Here is a 20,934-nt window from a genome sequence, read left to right as displayed (position 1 = left end):
AAGGCCATAAACAAGTTTTGAAACCATGAGTTACTTTAATCTTCTTTATCAAATAATTAGGATTAAAAAATATCACCATCTAGAAGTTTCTGCTGTTGCCTAGTCATACTAGGTCTTGCCTCCTTAAGTGGAAAGTCAACTTCAAAGACTGATAAGGGGCTTCCCTGGTGGCACAGTGGTTGAGAGTCCACCTGCCGATGCAGGGGACACGGGTTCGTGCCCGGGTCCGGGAAGATCCCACATGCCGCGGAGCGGCTGGGCCCGTTAGCCATGGCCGCTGAGCCTGCGCGTCCAGAGCCTGTGCTCTGCAACGGGAGACGCCACAACAGTGAGAGGCCCGCGTACCACACACACAAAAAAAAAGACTGATAAGAATGAGCATCAAAGGAAGTATAAGTCATCACTTTTTCTCATTTCACTGGCAAATAAAAGGAGGCTACCTATTTGCTTCCTATGGAAGTGAACATCCTACTAATTCAGACGCAACCTGTCATTTACTAATTTTCAATGGGAGTTAAGTGCTGGAGCCACAGGCTTGGCTTTGGTTTATTTGGAATGGTTTTCTGAAGGGTAGTGCTGCTCACTTAAAAATATATCTGAGCTGTTACAGCGCTAGGCATGGTACTAAAAGTAGAGTAAGCCAACCACTGGTCTTTAGGACTTTATAGTAGAATGGTGGGTAGGGAAGAGAGGGTGTTTGTAGACTTCATTCCAAAGAGGAGACACAGAAAGCTATGGAGTTTTAACGGAGAACAAAACTGCAGCAAGATTTGTTTGGAAAAGACGTTTGAAATGCATATTAAATAATGTGGGTTTGCATCTTGGCTCTGGCGTTCACTAACTGTGTGATTTCGGGCAAGTTTTTTAGTCTTTCTGAGCCTCATTAGTTCCTCATTTGTAAAGTAGGCATACTCCTTCCTAACTTGCAGTGAGGTTCTAGGTATTCAAGACTGCATGCAAAGCACTTGGCATTATGTCCAGGACAAAACGGATGATATCGTCATTAGAAAAGGTGAGGAGGGGAACCTCACAAGCTTGAAGATAAGAGTGCCTAGCAATTAGAATTATGAAATCTGAGTTAAGACTGGGCTCTTCTATTAGTGAGCTCAGTGCTAGGGAAACTCAGTCAGCGTTGGGCTTAGTTTGCTGGTGGAGTGTTAGGTAGGTGGTAATAATCACTGCCCAGATTCATTGTGGTGTCATGAGTGTGATTATAAATATGAAAGCCCTTGAAGAGTCACACAGGCACACAAATCAAGAATGCTAGCATACAGAGAGCAACTTGAAACTCATATTTGGCAGGTATGTATAGAAAATCTTTAGGAAAAATATGGGAATTTAAAAAAACCTTAAAGGACCTATGAATAGTTTCTTCTGCTGACTCTCTCAAGGCTTCCCAGATTTCCTCTTCTCTCCTCTAACCCTCAGACCCTGAATCAATTCCTTCCTTCTGACTCTCCTTTTCCAAGGGTAGTGCTCTAATGTTCTTTATTATCTATGAATTATGTGAGAAATTTATTAGTAAAATTTTCACTCAGTAGGATTACAAGCCAATCTTCCTGTGCATATAATTGTAACTTATACAGTGAGGGGAGGGGGATTGATTTTTATAGTGAAAGAAATTAACAAAGTTATTTGTGACTAAACAGTGATTTTTTTCCCCAGAAACTTCATTTAGGTGTGTACAACAGTAAGATTTATATAACATTTCTCTACTAGGAGAAAAGAACTAAAACTTTTGAGAAAACAAAAAAGTACCTGAATCAAAGGTCATAGGACTAACAAGTGGCAGAGCTGGGATTTGAACTCAAGTCCCTCCATTGGCAAAGCCAGGACACCTGCTGCCTCTCTTAGTCTTGGCACTTAAATTTGACATTGGAACAGTTTTCAAAGATGCTGATGTTGTATAAGTCTACAAGGTTTACTTGTATATTACCTTTTAACTCACCCTCTACAAGCATTTAACTTGGACATGGCCTTTCAGAAAAGTGTTGTTATTAACAGATGTCATAGCAAAAATAAATTAGTCTTTATTTAGTAGTTTATGTAACCTCCCTCCCTGACATTTAATGTTTTGCTAAAACTTATATGTAGAAAAGGATCTAGTTCACAAGTACTTTTTAAAATTATTATTCAAAACCAGTGGTTATTTCAATTAGCCATCATCTCCCTTCTTTAGGAGGATTTCTCCTTTTTGACAGAAATAGCACCTCTCTCCTTGGTGCTCCTACCGTGCTTTGTTCCTCTTCCATTGCAAAGCCACATTGCTTTGTCTTCCTCTCTCACTAGGCTATCATTTCCTTCTAGATTGTAAATTCTTCGCTAAACCATAAGTTCCTGTATCCTTCATTTGTAATATCTTAAAGATGGTAGATATTCCAAGTATTTATTAGCCTACTTAAATTCTATGTGCAGTATTTTAGAACTGTTTCAGAGGAACTTAATTTTAACCATACCCAGTTTTTTTGTCAGATAATTCATGGATAATAAAGAATATTAAAGCACCAGCCCTACTAATGAATAAAGAGAAGGAAGGAATTTAGGGCAGGGCTAGAGGGTTGGAAGAGAGAAGAGGAAGAATGGAAAGACTTTAGAGGGGCAGCAAATACATTTTCAAGGCCTTAATTTGCTGAATGCATTTGTGATATTAGGAATAGAGAAGTGTAGATAATTGAATCACACTGGAGTTTTTGGTCGGACTATTAGCAATTTGATAAAAATGAATCTCTGACTCATGCCTCCCTTCTCTGCTTGTGGACACAAAATGGTTGGTAGAATTTATTTCTGTCAGAAAACATGTAGCTGTGTACAGCTTGTGACATGATTGCTGCATCTTTTTCTTTCTCCCATTTCTACTGTTTGTCAATCCTATTCTGCATTCACTGAGAATGCCCATCATGACTTTTGGTCTCTGCCTCAACTTGGATTCATGTGCTACAGTTAATAAAAAAATATCTTTAAAGAGCATTAAGATCTTAAAGAATACCAAAACATTTTGATATTTGGAGGCTATTGCTAGCAAAAGGAACCAAAGAACATATGGTGAAAATTTTTTGCACAAATTCTGAGTAGGACTGGGCTGGGGGAAATTGTGAGATAAAAGAAATTGACCTGAAGACTTCTCTTAATTCCCTCACTCGCAACAGGCCCAGATAGCACACACCCCCATACTCTTTTGTATCCCCCATCCTCTACTCAACCCCCTGCAATCACCACCAGTGTCTTTTGGTCTCAGAAATAGATATGAAAGATCTCTTCACTCTGAGGTATCTCTGTTAGGTTGTGATACATAAACACTCTTACAGATTTTTAAATAGACAAAGAAGTCTCCAAAATTTTAAGCCAACAAATGAACATCTAATTGTGGAATGTAGGCCATGAAGGAGCAAGTTGAAGGAGAATTTCTTTAGACAGTGTTAGGCTTCCCATCAAAGTTTGCCTTGACCCTCGAAGATGATGATCTGAGCTTCTCTGAAGAAAATGTATAATTTAGAAGAAAATTCAGAAACCATTAAATCTACATGGGAAAAATTCCAGTTGCTTTAAGTTTTTGGTGTTTCTTTTGATTTAGTATTTTTTCTTTGACAGCTACTTGGAGGATGTTTTATTTAGACGAGCATCTTCATTTTTAGGATGTCTAAAATCAAAAAATCTCTTCAGTTAAAGATAGCTGCTGTAGTAGGGCTTGGGAAGGGAATGGACTAGAGGGTGAGAATGAGCTACCTGGGGAAGGGGGGCCAGAAACTATGCCAAGAGTTCCCAGTTCAGAAGAAGGAAGGTCAGCATGAGGAAAAGTCATAGGGGAACAAAATTATTCTCTCCACCTACCTGTGGCTCCTCCAGTGCCACCATCAGTCATCTGATTTCCATGGACAACAGCACCTCCACGGCCTAACAAAAGTACTCTCAACAAAGGAATCCTACTCCTGCTCACTTTACTTTGAAGAAATAAACTAGAATGTTTCACAAATAGCCCAATGAACAGGGTGAAAGAGCAGATGTTACGTTTAAATGCCACACATGGCTACTTTTGGTTCTTGGAGGACCCAAATGCTAAACGACATCAGGCACATATTTTTAGCCTTATTTATAATGTAACAACATTTCACCATCTCCTCATTGTCAATGTTGCTTCCAAAGTATTATGAAGGAGGATCTGACCCTGCATTAAAGCTCCTTTGACTTTGAACACAGCACATGTTTTCCATAAGGAAATCAATAAAATTTGGTGGTAGATTCAAGTAACATATTTCTTTCTGAAGCGTCGTTTAGATGATTTGAAGTTATTCATTTTAAAACTTTGCAAAAATCACTTGGGTCTGTGCTTCTTGGTTTTCTTCTTCATTCATTAACTCAACAAATATTTATTAAGTACTTAATATGGACCAAGTATGGTGATAAATTGTTGGAGATATAAAGATAGCTCTGAAGAACTTCACAGTTTGGAGGGCAAGACAGTCTCATGAAGTAATAATTAGAAATACAGTATCACCATTACTATCAAAAGAGGTATAAATAAAGGGTGACTCCAAAGAAGACCAGGTCTCTGGAGGGAAATGCAGGAGGAACCAGGGAAGGCTTTCCTGAGGAGTCTGATGAAAGGGCATGGAAATTAGACAAGAGTACGAAAGATATTCAGGCTTCAGGGCAACATGTGCACAGACTTCATGTTGTAACATCACAGCAAATGCACGCAACTGTATTTAGCAGAGTTGTATGTCGCAGCTGATTTTGTTCCATCAGCTGAAGCAACATTGGATAGTTGTGGTGGCTTTTTTGATGCAGCTGGAAGCGGGATGTAGATATTGAGGAAAGGGTGTGGGTACACAGGGTTGGGAGGTAAAAGACCACTGCCCCTACCATCCTCAGGTGCTGTAAAGAGATAAGAGACACCATGGTTGAAACAAACAGGCAAGTCATGATGCAAGGACTCAAACATGTGGCTCAAGGCCAAGTGTTAGCAGTGGACCCAGTATCTCTGAGCCTGGGACATGGCCTGTGAGTGAGGTAAGAGTCACCTGAGTTTGCCATTCTTGTGGCCCAATCTCACGAGATCCAACGAAAGCCAGTGGGAGTGATCCACTTGTCTAGCCGCTGTCCTGGAACCCACATCTGGGTCAGTCTCTTGTTACCCATAAGTGTGAGTTTTGCAGCTCCTCAGGATCCAGTTGATCCCAATGCAGGGTAGAGAGTTGGAGAGCATTTGGAAGAGAAGAAATAAGTTCAGGATCCATGTAGTTCTCCATCCAGGCCCAGGGCATTTTGCCCAGACAGCACTGCAGGACCCAGTTGGTCCCAGTCACCTGAGAGGAAGTTAAAACATTTTGAGGTAGGCATGCCAAAGCACAGGGCCTCAAGCAGTGGCCCTCCTTTCCCAGATCTGCCCAGGTTCATAGTCCCAATTCTTACAAACTCTGTGATCTTAGACAAGTTACTCAGTTGAACCTCAGTTTTCTCATAGGTAAAAGGCATTTGTAATGCCTCACAAAGATGTTGTGAAAACTATATGAACTAATTTATAAAGTGCCCCAAATGTGGAAAATGCTTGGTGAAGTTGACTAGCAATTCTAGTCAACTAGAATTCTTGGTGAAGAATTACTAGCAATTCTTGTCTCAAACAGGGACATGACTGGGGTCAGACTGAGTTGTTTGGGTATAGAAACAACTTGCTGTATTTAGGAATTTCTTGTATATAGAAAGTAATATTTTTTCTTATTATAAAGTGATTATTTTAGAAAATGTGAAAAATAGACAAAATCATTAGTTTATTCAACAAATATGTACTCAGCATCTACTGTGAGCTGTAGTGCTGGTTTTGGACACTGCTGATCCGGCAGTGAACAAAATGAAGTCCCTCTCCTCTTATATGAGAGATATACAATAAAATAAACATATACAAGTTATATATATACATATATGTACACACATACACATAAATTATACATAGTATGTCATAATATGTCAGATGGTGATAAGTGCAAAGTAAAAAATAAAGCTGGATAGGGGGATAGGGAGTGCCAAGAGGTTCGGAAGTAGCAGTTATAAATACAGTGGTCAGGAAAGGCTTCACTGAGAAGGTAACACTTGAGCAAGCTCCTGAAAACATCTGGAGGAAAAGCATTCAAGGCAGAAGAACAGTAAGTCCAAGAGTCCCAAGCAGGATTGTACCTGACCTGTGTGAGGAACAGCATGGAAGCCGGTATGACTAAGTTAAGGTGAATGATTAGTAGAGAGATAGTTTGCAAAGACAGAAAGACATGGGGGTGGAGGAATGCAGATAGTGTAGGGCCTTGTAGATCATTACAAAGACCTTGGTTTTTATTCTGATGAACATGGGGAGCTACTGTTGGGAGAAACTGTCTTCCATGAATTTCTTGCTCTCCTACATGTCTTGCCAAGTATGCCAAGAATGCAAGGTCCTGACCACTCTTTACCCAGGCCATTTCTCAGGGTTGTGTTTGTAATAAGCAACCTTGAGGGATGATGTGACATCTTCCTCCAGGACAAAGATCAGGTTTGCTCAGTACTTCCTACAAAATGATGGGCTTCTTGACCTCAGTGTTTCCTCTCCTACAATGAGACCCATTGTCTATGTACATTATCATTTAGGTCCATTGTGTTGCCCTCTTGGAACTTGGAGGATATGAGGAACTGCTACAAATATGCTGATGCTCATGCTGCTTGCCAGGCTGTGAGTAATAAAATCCTTGTTTTGGACCCAGGAGTCTTGTGTCTTCTGTCAGCATCCATGAAATAATAATAGGCTAATTTATCAACTTGTGAGTAAGATAAAATCAGATCTCAGACTCTTCACAGTTCTTGGTAGCCCTTGCAAAGTTTTGATCAATAAAAATGACATGATCTGACTCATGTTTTAAAGGCGTCACTCTGACTACTCTATGGACTATAGACTTATAGGGCCAGGGTAAAAACGGAGAGCACCAAGGAAACAACCATAGTAATCCGGGTGAGAAAATGTGGTAAGCTGGATCAAGGTAGTTTTACAATGTTAATGAAAAGTTATCCTATTCTGGGTATATTTGGCCAAACAGGATTTCAGCCAGATTGGATACAGTTTGTGAGAGAAAGAGAATAAAAATGAAGAACAAGATTTGGTCCAAGAATTTGCCATTTGTAAGATGGTTTTTTGTTTTGTTTTTCTAACTAAAATGGTAAGGAAAGGGGAAGGATTTGGTTGAGAGGGCCTAGAAATTAAGTGGTTGTTTTTTTACACATAACATTTGAGTTGCTTATCAGACATTTAAATAGATGTTGAGTGGATAGTTAGATATTTGAGTCTGGAGTTCAGGACAGAGGTCAAGACATGAGACATAAAAATGTAAGAAGAAAAACACTCCCATAATTCCACTTGCCAGAAGCAGACACTGTTAACTGCTGGTTTACTTCTCAGTCTTTTTATGTAGATATATTATTTGAGCAAAAAGAATATTTTAAAAATATATAGGACCTTAGCCAGAGGTAATGACATTTCATCTCTTAATATGATGTGGAAACACATTGTTGAAACTCTGAAAATGACACAGAGTCTCTTTTTCATAGTGATAGAAATGCAAAATTTGCAATGATTTGGCAGAGTGTTGCCTGGGCTTACAATGCAGATGTTTGCCAGATGGCTTTAGCTGTGTCTATAGTTGCCACTCTGAAAAAGTTGGATGACTTTTTACCTTGACCACACTCTGTGATTCAAAACACTCTGCGATTCAAAACACTCTGCTTGACCAAAACCACTCCAACTGAAATGGAAAATGGGCAGTTGTGGAAACCATGCTGGACAAGAAGGAAGTGTATTTTTCTACTCTAAGCTACATACTGACAGCTTGTGCCATGAACATTACCCTGTTGTGGGTTTTTAAGTGAATTCCTTTCAGTAGAATTCAGGGCCTGAGGGTATTTAATCCAGAAATTTTGAAACAACAGTTATTCTGAGCACCCCCACCCCACCCCCCATGCCATGGGTGGAAATTTATCAGTGCAGCCTTTTCAATCTATGCATGTTTGTTACCACTTTGTTGCTTCTGAGCAGGGTGGTGTGTTGCTGTGTTTCTCAAACTGAGCCTGCATCAGGGTCTCCTGAAGACCTTGTTAAAACACAAATTCCTAGGACTCACCTCCAAAATTTCAGTAGATCTGATGTGGTGTCCAGGAATTGAAATTTCTAACAAGTTACAAGAGGATGCTGCTATTGCTGATCTGGGGACCACCCTATGAAGACCATTGTTTTTGTGATTAAGGACAGGTACCCTGGAGCCAGACACCAAGGTTCAAATCAAGGCTTCATCTTGGGAAAGTTACTTATCTCTCCATGCCTGGTTTCCATATTGACATAATGAGGGTAATGATTGTATCTACTTCATAAGATAGATTAGAATTAGATAGATTGATAAATATGAAATACTTAGAGGTTGGCACAGTAAATATGTTTGCTATTCTTTGTTAAGACAACCTTCTTGAAAAAGTTACATCGATTCTCAGTTTCTGGGAAAAGTCCTATTTTAATGTCTGCAATTTTTGGTTAATGTTTACACTAAGGGCATAATGAAAGATATGAACAAATTACATGAAACAAAGTAAAAGGTACAAGACTCGAAGACATCAACTGCAAGGACATCCAGGCATGAGTAAGCAGAAAAGTTGAAAGATCTAAGTCTAAATGAAGTGAATTAGCTTCTCTAACTCATGCTGACAACTTTAGAATAACAACAACCACAACATTTGTGAGTACGTGTCCGCGCACACACACACACACAGACACACACAAGATGATACTTCTGCCTTTTGCCTCCAAGCTCTTTGTATGGTGATCATTTAGTCATTATTTCCATAACCTTCCTTTTATCCTGTGGTTGAAGTGACTGGCTGCTTCACTTCAAGATCAGGTTTGTTGATATTTAAGCAGTTAAGTAATTCTTTGGCTGTCCTATCTTTGAGGCCTCTGTTCAACCATCCCAAAGCCAGGAAATCTTGCACACAGAGTGTCAGTAATTATTTCAGCATTTGATATTTAATGCAGTTTTCTGAGCACTGTGTATAGTAATAGGTAGGTTAAAATAGCCCCCAAATTTAGATTCCCAGTATATATCATCTTTTTCCCCCTAACACAAAATTAAGAGTTGCACTAATAAGGACTGCAATGCGAAACACATTGAGAATTTGGGACAGAGATAGAATGGTCTTGATAGTTCTCCAAATTCCATGGAGTTCTTCATGGCTCAGTGTGCCTTTTGACATAAATCTGGAAAAATTCAGTGCCCACACTGACCCATCCAATCCCTTAAGAGTTCCTTCAGTCATACTTCAAGGACATTTATCTTCACTCAATTTTAGCAAGGCACTTTCATGCCAATACTCTGGACCTTTAATTAATTTTGATTGTTTTAATCTTTGAAACCTTGAACTTGGAAATTCCATCCTTTGAACAAAACTTTCGACCCACTTAACTTGCTCTTCCATTGCATGGCGATCTTGATTGTTACCTGCACTCCCATTTTCTCAGCTCCCTCATGTCCTTTCCTCCGTAGTCGGGACACAGTAGTCAATTATTTTAACCTCCTTCCCAGTAACTCCTCAAGCCCATTCTCACCACCACTGTGCCCATCAAACAATTCTTTCTCCTTGGATTGACATGTGTTGAAGAAAGCACACAGATGGGTTTAACTGGTGTCACCACAGATTTGTGGTTTACAATTTTGGCTGAGCCCCTAACAGTGCGTAAATGCAGGCACGGGGTGTCAGTCATGTGAGCTGCTCCACGTTGTGTGATACAGGGGAGGAGCAGCAGGGCTTTGGCTTTTTTAATTTAATAATGACTAATACTTCTCCAGAGGAGAGCTCTAGGGAGGCAGCTAATGGAACAATAAAATTAGTCACACACAAGGCACAATATTTTGGAACATTTTAATAAAACTCACTGCTTTCACTGCCAAAATTGCCTCTGCCGCCACACAGGGACGTGGCAGCCGCCTTTCTGGAAACTGAACTTTAGTCTTTGCTTCCTCATGTCTTTCTTACTACTTTTCAGCAACAGGATGATATTTTGAAAACTGCTTAGAAATCAACTAATCATTTTACTACAAGCATGAGGCTTCTCAGGGCCTGAACTGCCTACCAGTGGGTAAACTGAAGGGCCCAGTGTGGTGACAGATTTCTGCAACCTTGATGTTTCCGGTCATTTACCTGAGACCCATCTCTTCCCAACTCATATTCTTGATTGATTCCTCTTTCCTAATGTAATTCCCAAACTAAAGCCAGAATTCTACCTTTAGGATCCCCTTTGCTGAGGAATCTTGGAGGAATTGTGGGTCCTGCCTCGGCTGACCAACCATCCTCGTTTGCCCAGGAATGAGAGGTTTCTCAAGATGCAGGACTCTCTGTGCTGAACCTGGATAGTCCTAGTGAAACCTGGCTGTGTTGGCCCCCTATTTATGTCTTGTTCCTCCCAGTTACCCCAAACTCACTTATATCAGAAAACTATTCTCACAGCCTCAAGAAGCAGCCCTCCCCAGGTGCGTATCACAAGCTAGCCTGTTCTCCTGTGGAGCAGTTAATTTTAAAGCTAAATCTGCTTAACCTTTTGTAAAAACTTATAAAACTAGGTCTTAGTTATTACTTAGATGTGTAGTAGCAAACACCCTTTCATCAAATATTTTACTTCCTTTCTGCTGAGTACAGCTCCTCGTTTAAGAGGTTGGTATTCTCACAACAAAGTTGCATGCTCTTTGTACGTCCTCTTACCCTACTCCATTCCACCCTGCTTTCCCTCTACCCATCTTCCTCAGCTGAGAGGCCCATCTATAAAGAACAAAAATGGTGTGTCATCATGGTTTCTCCTTCAGCTCTGCTCCATGTTCTGTAGTATCAACCTGTGACTCTTTTAGTCCCCACGGCCTGATCATGCCTTAGCACTCATTTTCCTATGACAATTACCAGATAAGCCCTACCGGGTCATGACACTCACTTTGAGAGAGAATTGTATCCTTCTCCAAGGCTGATGTAGCACACATCTTCTATTATTATCCTTCACAATTTAACAGATATGTGTCCTGAATCATCATTGAAAACATGGTCATTTCCTTGACTTACTGAGGATGATGTTTCCTTCCCTATTTTTCACGGTTTTGACCCATCCACTGGGCCTCAAGGAGAGGAGTGGAAGAAAATACCTCTATTTGCTGTCTTCATTAGAAGAAAAAAAAATACCAAGTACACATTTTTCTATTTCTTCATAAAGTTTCTTTCTCTTCTCTTGGACACATGTGGTGTACTGAGAACCCAGACATGGGGTTCTTGGGGACTCTGTTGGGGCTCTCATCTCAACCTGACAACCTGGAGATGGGCTAAGCATAGGTTCAAGCTATTTGTTTTCATCAGTTTTTTCCATTCTGCTACTTCCTTTTTCCCCATGTCGAAGAAAAGTATCAAATTTTATCAAAATATAAATGACATTTGGGAACTCTTTAAACATTGGTGGTGAAAGTCTTTTGCAAAATTCTCAATAGTCTTGCATTAAACATTTTTGCCGTCTCTTTTTAGAAGAGGACAGGTTGAAAAGCCAAGCTTCCCCTGACTCTAATGAAAACATTTTGTGGAAAATCAGTGAAATGTTTCTGTACTTAAAAAACATAAGAGATGGCATTCTCTCTCTGAGAGACACGAAATTTCCATTTAGAGAGGATTGTGGTAATTTATACATATTTCTTTGGCTTCTAAATAACTATAAGAAAGACATATTTCTTTCTGTGTAGATACACATCTTGAATTTAATGAAACTGTTATAATTAAAAACCTACCGTTCCCCTTATAAATCTGAAATTTACAGTTCCATGTAATAACTTTCTAAATGTCAAACATTACTGCACATTTATTACTTCATGATGTAGCGGTAAAACTCTTTCAAAGGTTGAATTCTGCTCTGTTAATAAGACCTAAATCCATAGTTCAAGCTATGTTAGCAGAACTGAAGATTTATTTTACTTGACTGGTATGACATTGGGCAAAAGCAAATGAGGAAAACTTTGTAAAACTAGTCTAATTCTGAGACTGCAAACTTTGCAAATCTAGTGACATTAAAAATAAAAGGAAAGCAGTATTTTTTTTCCCTCAAAATTACTTATCTTCTAAATGAATCTTTCTGTGCTATGTCCAATGTTATCAAGCCCTTTTTGAGCGTCTCCTGTGTTCCAGGTTTGGGGAATAAAAGGGAAACTCCTTCCTTGAAGGATCCTATACTCATTATTCCCTATGTGATAATGGCCACTCTGTGCTTTGGAGTTTTTGGAATATCCTTCAATTCAATTGTCCCATAAATTCAACCATATTTTGGAAACTATGGTTACTAGATCTATGCTAGACATACAGCTTTTCATCTGGAAAATAAGACTCTGATGAGTTACTTGAGACTTAAGATTCCATCTTTTGCCCCCTCCCCATACTATGACAAGCATATTTGACTTGATTACATTTTTATGCATTTCTTTCCTTTGCCTTTCCTCTTCTTTTTCCTTCTCCTAGAAACTTTAAACAAGGCTGACCATTCTGAATACACAGTGACATTGGAGAGAGTGGCAGGGCATCAGATCTCTGAGTTTTCTTCCCACCTTTTTGGTCTTTCCTCCTTAGTCACCTTTTCTGAATCTCCCTTCTCTAATTAACCTCAAAACATTAGCTTTCCACAGGACTTGCATTCTCCTTTAAAACATGCTCTCCTTAAACTGTGTCAATCTATTTTCATGGCTATAAACACAGTTTATTGACTGACTCCACCATGGATTTCTCTGTCTCAGAGCTCCTCTCTGAGCTCAATTTAGGAACTGCCCAAATTTAAATACTGGCTCTGCCCCTCATCAGTCTATCTGGACTTGGGCAAATCTCTTAACCTCTATATGCTTCAGTTCTTTCATGTGAAAAGTGTTTAATACTAGTACAAAACTTGTAAGTTTGTTATGAGGATTAAATGAGTTAATGCACAAAAATGGGTTTAATAATGATATAAAACACTAGGAGTTGGGGGGACCTTCAAGATGGCGGAGGAGTAAGACGTGGTGATCACCTTCCTCCCCACAAATACATCAGAAATACATCTACATGTGGAACAACTCCTGTGAACGCTGGCAGAAGACCTCAGACTTCCCAAACGGTAAGAAACTCCCCACGTACCTGGGTAGGGCAAAAGAGAAAAGAAAAAATAGAGACAAGAATAGGGACGGGACCTGCACCAGTGGGAGGGAGCTGTGAAGGAGGAAAGGTTTCCACACACACTAGGAAGCCCCTTCGCGGGCAGAGACTGCAGGTGGCGGAAGGGGGAGCTTCGGAGCCACGGAGGAGAGCGCAGCAACAGGGGTGCGGGGGTCAAAGCGGAGAGATTCCCACAGAGATGATGGGTGCCAACCAGCACTCACCAGCCTGAGAGGCTTGTCTGCTTACCCGCTGGGGTGGGCGAGGGCTGGGAGCTGAGGTTCCAGCTTCGGAGGTCTGATCGCAGGGAGAGGACTGGGGTTGGCGGCATGAACACAGCCTGAAGGGAGCCACAGCTAGCCAGGAGGGAGTGCAGGAAAAAGTCTGGACCTGCGTAAGAAGCAAGAGACCGTTGTTTTGGGGTGCGTGAAGAGAGGGGATTCAGAGCACCGCCTAAATGAGCTCCAGAGACAGGCGCGAGCCGTGGCTATCAGCGCAGACCCCAGAGAAGGGCATGAGATGCTAAGGCTGCTACTGCAGCCACCAGGAAGCCTGTGTGCAAGCATAGGTCACTCTCCACACCTCCCCTCCCGGGAGCCTGTGCAGCCCGCCACTGCCAGGGTCCCGTGATCCAGGGACAACTTCCCCAGGAGAACACACGGTGCGCCTCAGGCTGGTGCAATGTCATGGCGGCCGCTGCAGGCTTGCCCCGCATCCGCACCCCTCCCTCCCCCCAGCCTGAGTGAGCCAGAGCCCCCAAATCAGCTGTTACTTTAAGCCCGTCCTGTCTGAGTGAAGAACAGATGCCAGAGGGCAACCTACACACAGAGGCGGGGCCAAATCCAAAGCTGAACCCCAGAAGCTGTGCGAACAAAGAAGAGAAAGGGAAATCTCTCCCAGCAGCCTCAGGAACAGCGGATTATATATCCATAATCAACTTGATGTACCCTGCATCTGTGGAATACCTGAATAGACAACGAATCATCCCAAAATTTAGGCAGTGCACTTGGGGAGCAACTGTAGACTAGGGCTTTACTTTCTGCATCTAATTTGTTCCCAGTTATATGTTTATCTTAGTTCAGTATTTAGAGATTATTATCATTGGTAGATTTCTTTATTGATTTGGTTGCTCTCTTTCTCCTTTTTTTTCATATTTTTTTTCCTTTTTCTCTTTTTGTGAGTGTGTATGTGTATTCTTCTTTGTGTGATTTTGTCTGTATAGGCTTGCTTTTACCATTTGTCCTATGGTTCTGTCGGTCCTTTTTTTTTTTTTAGTATAGTTTTTAGTGCTTGTTATCGTTGGTGGATTTGTTTTTTGGTTTGGTTGCTCTCCTCTTCTTTCTTTCTTTTTTTAATTACTTTTTAATTTTAATCATTATTTTTTATTTTAATAAATTTATTTTTTTCTTCCTTTCTTTCTTCTATTCTCCCTTTTCTTCTGAGCTGTGTGACTTACAGGGTCTTGGTGCTCAGGCCGGGTGTCAGGCCTGTGCTTCTGGGGTGGGAGAGCTGAGTTCAGGAAATTGGTCCAGCAGAGACCTCCTGGCTCCACGTAACATCAAACAGCAAAAGGTCTCCAAGAGATCTCCATCTCAATGTTAAGACTGGCTCCATTCAACAACCAGCAAGCTACAGTGCTGTACACCATATACCAGAAAACTAGCAAGACAGGAACACAACCCCACCCATAAGCAGAGAGCCTGCCTAAAATCATAATAAGAGCACAGACACCAAAAACACGCCACCGGATGTGGTCCTGCCAAACAGAAAGACGAGATCCAGCCTCATCCACCAGAACACAGGGACTAGTCCCCTCCACCAGAAAGCCTACACAACCCACCAAACCAACCTTACCCACTGGGGACAGACACCAAAAACAATGGGAACTATGAACCTGCAGCCTGTGGAAAGGAGACCACAAACACAGTAACTTAAGCAAAATGAAAAGACAAATAAACACAAAGCAGATGAAGGAGCAAGGTAAAAACCCCCCAGATGAAAGAATTGAAGAGGAAACAGGCAGTCTACCTGAAAAAGAATTCAGAGTAATGATAGTAAAGATGATCCAAAATCTTGGGAATAGAATGGAGAAAATACAAGAAACGTTTAACAAGGACCTAGAAGAACTAAAGAGCAAACAAACAATGATGAACAACACAATAAATGAAATTAAAAATTCTCTAGAAGCAATCAATAGCAGAATAACTGAGGCAGAAGAACGGATAAGTGACCAGGAAGATAAAATAGTGGAAATAACTACCGCACAACAGAATAAAGAAAAAAGAATGACAAGAATTGAGGACAGTCCTACAGAACTCTGGGACAATATTAAACGCACCAACATTCGAATTATAGGGGTCCCAGAAAAAGAAAGGTACTGAGAAAATATTTGAAGAGATTATAGTTGAAAACTTCCCTAATATGGGAAAGGAAATAGTCAATCAAGTCCAGGAAGCACAGAGAGTCCCATACAGCATAAATCCAAGGAGAAACATTCCAAGACACATATTAATCAAACTATCAAAATTTAATACCATGAAAATATATTAAAAGCAGCAAGGGCAAAGCAACAAATAACATACAAGGGAATCCCCATAAGGTCAACAGCTGATCTTTCAGCAGAAACTCTGCAAGCCAGAAGGAAGTGGCAGGACATATTTAAAGTGTTGAAAGGGAAAAATCTACAATTAAGATTACTCTACCCAGAAAGGACCTCATTCAGGTTTGACGGAGAAATTAAAACCTTTACAGACAAGCAAAAGCTAAGAGAATTCAGCACCACCAAATGAGATTTACAACAAATGCTAGAGGATCTTCTCTAGGCAGGAAACACAACAAAAGGTAAAGGCATACAATAACACACCCAAAACAATTAAGAAAATGGTAAAGGGAACATACATATCGAAAATTACCTTAACTGTAAATGGATTAAATGCTCCAACCAAAAGACATAGACGGCTGAATGGATACAAAAACAAGACCTGTATATATGCTGTCTACAAGAGATCCACTTCAGACCTAGGGACACATACAGACTGAAAATGAGGAGATGGAAAACGATAGTCCACGCAAATGGAAATCAAAAGAAAGCTGGAGTAGCAATTCTCATATCAGACAAATAGACTTTACAATAAAGACTATTACCAGAGACAGAGAAGGACACTACATAATGATCAAGGGATCAATCCAAGAAGATATAACAATTGTAAATATATATGCACCCAATATAGGAGCACCTCAATACATAAGGCAACTGCTAACAGCTATAAAAGAGGAAATTAACAGTAACACCATAATACTGGGGAACTTTAACATCTCACTTACACCAACAGACAGATCATCCAGACAGAGAATTAATAAGGAAACAAAAGCATTAAATGATACATTAAACAAGATGGACTTAATTGATATTTATAGGACATTTCACCGAAAAAAAAACCAGAATACACTTTCTTCTCAAGCGCTCATGGAACATTCTCCAGCATAGATGATATCTTGGGTCACAAATCAAGCCTTAGTAAATTTTTAAAAATTGAAAATGTATCAAGTATCTTTTCTGATCACAATGCTATGAGACTATATAGCAATTACAGGAAAAAATCTGTAAAAAATACGAACACATGGAGGCTAAACAATACACTACTTAATAACCAAAAGATCACTGAAGAAATCAAAGAGGAAGTCAAAAAATACCTAGAAACAAATGACAATGAAAACACAATGACCCAAAACCTATGGGATGCAGCAAAAGCAGTTCTAAGAATGAAGCTTATAGCAATACGATCCTACCTGAAGAAACAAGAAACATCTCAAATAAACAACCTAACATTACACCTAAAGCAATTAGAGAAAGATGAACAAAAAAAACCCCAAAGTTAGCAGAAGGAAAGAAATCATAAAGATCAGAGCAGAAATAAATGAAAAAGAATTGAAGGAAACAGTAGCAAAGATCAATAAAACTAAAAGCTGGATCTTTGAGAAGATAAAATTGATAAACCATTAGCCAGACTCATCAAGAAAAAAGGGATAAGACTCAAATCAATAGAATTAGAAATGAAAAAGGAGAAATAAAAACTGGCACTGTAGAAATACAAAGGATCATGAGAGATTAGTACAAGCAACTATATGTCAATACAATCGAAAACCTGGAAGAAATGGACAAATTCTTAGAAAAGCACAACCATCTGAGACTGAAGCAGGAAGAAACAGAAAATATAAACAGACCAATCACAAGCACTGGAATTGAAACCGATTAAAGATCCTCCAACAAACAAAAGCTCAGGACCAGATGGCTTCACAGGCGAATTCTTTCAAACATTTAGAGAAGAGCTAACACCTATCCCAAACTCTTCCAAAATATAGTAGAGGGAGGAACACTCCCAAACTCATTCTATAAGACCACCATCACCCTGATACCAAAACCAGACAAACATGTCACAAAGAAAGAAAACTACAGGCCAATATCACTGATGAACATAGATACAAAAATTCTTAACAAAATACTAGCAAACAGAATCCAACAGCAGATTAAAAGGATCATACAACATGATCAAGTGGGGTATATCCCAGGAATGCAAGGATTCTTCAATATACGCAAATCAATCAATGTGATACACCATATTAACAAACTGAAGGAGAAAAACCATATGATCATCTCAATAGATGCATAAAAAGCTTTGGACAAAATTCAACACCCATTTATGATAAAAACCCTCCAGAAAGTAGGCATAGAGGAAACTTACCTCAACATAATAAAGGCCATATATGATACACAGCCAACATCGTTCTCAATGGTGAAAAACTGAAACCATTTCCACTAAGATCAGTTACAAGACAAGGAGGTCCACTGTCACCACTATTATTCAACATAGCTTTTGAAGTTTTAGACACATCAATCAGAGAAGAAAAAGAAATAAAAGGGATCCAAATCAGAAAAGAAGTAAAGATGTCACTGTTTGCAGATGACATGATACTATACATAGAGAATCCTAAAGATGCTACTAGAAAACAGGTAAAGCTCATCAATGAATTTAGTAAAGTAGCACGATGCAAAATTAATGCACAGAAATCTCTTGCATTCCTATACACTGATGATGAACAATCTGAAAGAGAAATTAAGGAAACACTCCCATTTACCATTGCAACAAAAAGAATAAAATACCTAGGAACAAACCTACCTAAGGAAACAAAAGACCTGTATGCAGAAAATTATAAGACACTGATGAAAGATATTAAAGAGGATACAAACAGATGGAGAGATATACCATGTTCTTATTGGAAAAATCAACATTGTGAAAATGACTCTACTACCCAAAGCAATCTACAGATTCAATGCAATCACTACAAAACTACCAATGGCATTTTTCACAGAACTAGAACAAAAAATCTCACAATCTGTATGGAAACACAAAAAAGCCCGAATAGCCAAAGCAATCTTGAGAAAGACAAATGGAGCTGGAGGAATCAGGCTTCCTGACTTCAGACTATGCTACAAAGTTGCAGTAATCAAGATAGTATGGGACTGGCACAAAAACAGAAATATAGAACAATGTAAAAGGACAGAAAACCCAGAGGTAAACCTATGCACATATGGTTACCTTATTTTTGATAAAGGAGGCAAGAATATACAATGGAGAAAAGACAGCCTCTTCAATAAGTGGTGCTGGGAAAACTGGACAGCTGCATGTAAAAGAATGAAATTACAACACTCCCTAACACCATACAAAAAAATAAACTCAAATTGGTTAAAGACCTAAATGTAAGGCCAGACACTATAAAACTTTTAGAGGAAAACATAGGCAGAACACTCTATGACATAAATGACAGCAAGATCCTTTTTGACCCACCTCCTAGAGAAATGGAAATAAAAACAAAAATAAACAAATGGGACCTAATGAAACTTAAAATCTTTTGCACAGCAAAGGAAAACATAAACAAGACAAAAAGAGAACCCTCAGAATGGGAGAAAATATTTGCAAATGAAGCAACTGACAAAGGATTAACCTCCAATATTTACAAGCAGCTCAATATCAAAAAAAAAAAAAACCAAACAACGCAATCCAAAAATGGGGAGAAGACCTAAATAGACATTTCTCCAAAGAAGATATACAGATTTCCAACAAACCCATGAAAGAATGCTCAGCATCCCTAATCATTAGAGAAATGCAAATCAAAACTACAATGAGGTATCACCTCACACCAGTCAGAATGGCCATCGTCAAAAATTCTACAAACAATAAATGTTGGAGAAAAGGGAACCATCTTGCACTGTTGGTCGGAGTGTAAATTGATACAGCCACTATGGAGAACAGTATGCAGGTTCCTTAAAAAACTAAAAATAGAACTACCATATGACCCAGCAATCCCACTACTGGACATATACCTTGAGAAAACCATTATTCAAAGAGAGTCATGTACCACAATGTTCATTGCAGCTCTATTTACAATAGCCAGGACGTGGAAGCAACCTAAGTGTCCATTGACCGATGAATGGATAAAGATGTGTCACATATATATAATGGAATATTACTTGGCCATAAAAGGAAATGAAATTGAGTTATTTGTAGTGAGTTGGATGGACCGAGAGTCTGTCATACAGAGTGAAGTAAGTCAGAAAGAGAAAAACAAATACCATGTACTAACACATCTTTATGGAACCTAAAAAAAAAAAAAAGGTTCTGATGAACCTAGGAGCAGGACAGGAATAAAGAGGCAGAAGTAGAGAATGGACTTTAGGACACGGGGAGTGGGAAGGGTAAGCTGGGACGAAGTGAGAGAGTGGCATGGACTTATATATACTACCAAATGTAAAATAGATAGCTAGTGGGAAGCAGCTCCATAGCACAGGGAGATCAGCTCAGTGCTTTGTGACCACCTAGAGGGGTGGTATAGAGAGGGTGGGAGGGAGACGCAAGAGAGAGGAGATATAGGGATATATGTATATGTATAGCTGATTCACTTTGTTATAAAGCAGAAACTAACACAGCATTGAAAAGCAATTATACTCCAATAAAGATGTTAAAAAAAAAAAAAGAACAGTGATGGTTCTGTATGAAAAAAAACGAAAACCAAAAAAATCACTAGGAGTTGTTATGTGGCTTGAATTACTTATGTCTTGGTCAGATTGGGCTGCTATAATACAATACCATAGAATGAGTAGCTTAAACATTTCTTTCTTACAGTATTGGTGAAAAGTAAGTTTTCTGGAGGTTGGAAATTCCAAGATCAAGATACCAGCAAATCCATTGTCTGATGAAGGACCCCTTCCTTGTTTACAGATGGCTGTCTTCTTCCTATATCTTCCAGACCAGAAAGGGAAGCCATGCTCTTGTGTCTCTTATAAGGGCACTAATTCCATTCATGAGAACTCCACCCTCATGCTCTAATCATCTCACAAGTGGTTTGCCTCCTAATACCATTATACTAGGGGTTAGGACTTAAGCATATGAATTTGTGGGGGGCATAAAAATTCAGTCCATAACAATATATAAATCTCTTAGATCTAGAGTGCAGTTAAGTCATCAATAACTATTGGCTATTATACCCAGATAGCTACCCTGCTTCTCTGCCAGGTTGTATCAAAGCATCTTAAACTCTTTTTGTCCCTCTACCCTTTTGTGTCTTGCTTTTTCCCATATCAGGAAAGCACCAACTTCCATGTAGTTATCAAGCGAGAAGTCAAGGATCATTGTTCTCCTTCATCCTTGCCCCTGGTATTCTAGATCTCAGTGAATTCTCTTAGTC

The 20,934-nt window shown here is 39.5% G+C and overlaps 1 protein-coding gene across 1 annotated transcript in view; it reads right to left on the bottom strand.

The window, feature by feature from the left end:
• Nucleotides 1-5,117: 5,117 nt before the first annotated feature.
• The window catches only part of LOC307187075 (uncharacterized protein), a gene marked incomplete at its 3' end in the record, with an annotated part of 54,283 nt that continues 38,466 nt past the window's right edge, over nt 5,118-20,934 (bottom strand). The window contains exons 4-5 of the mRNA XM_079922819.1: nt 13,441-13,581; nt 5,118-5,303 (exon numbers count right to left, since the gene is read on the bottom strand). Coding sequence (XP_079778945.1) covers nt 5,118-5,303; nt 13,441-13,581 — 327 coding nt within the window. The remainder of the gene's footprint in view (nt 5,304-13,440; nt 13,582-20,934) is intronic.

This window comes from Stenella coeruleoalba, assembly GCF_951394435.1.
Source record: "Stenella coeruleoalba genome assembly, chromosome: 5".
NCBI lineage: Eukaryota > Metazoa > Chordata > Mammalia > Artiodactyla > Delphinidae > Stenella > Stenella coeruleoalba.
Note: the sequence above shows the minus strand (reverse complement) of the source record. Positions and strands in the feature narration are given on the sequence as shown.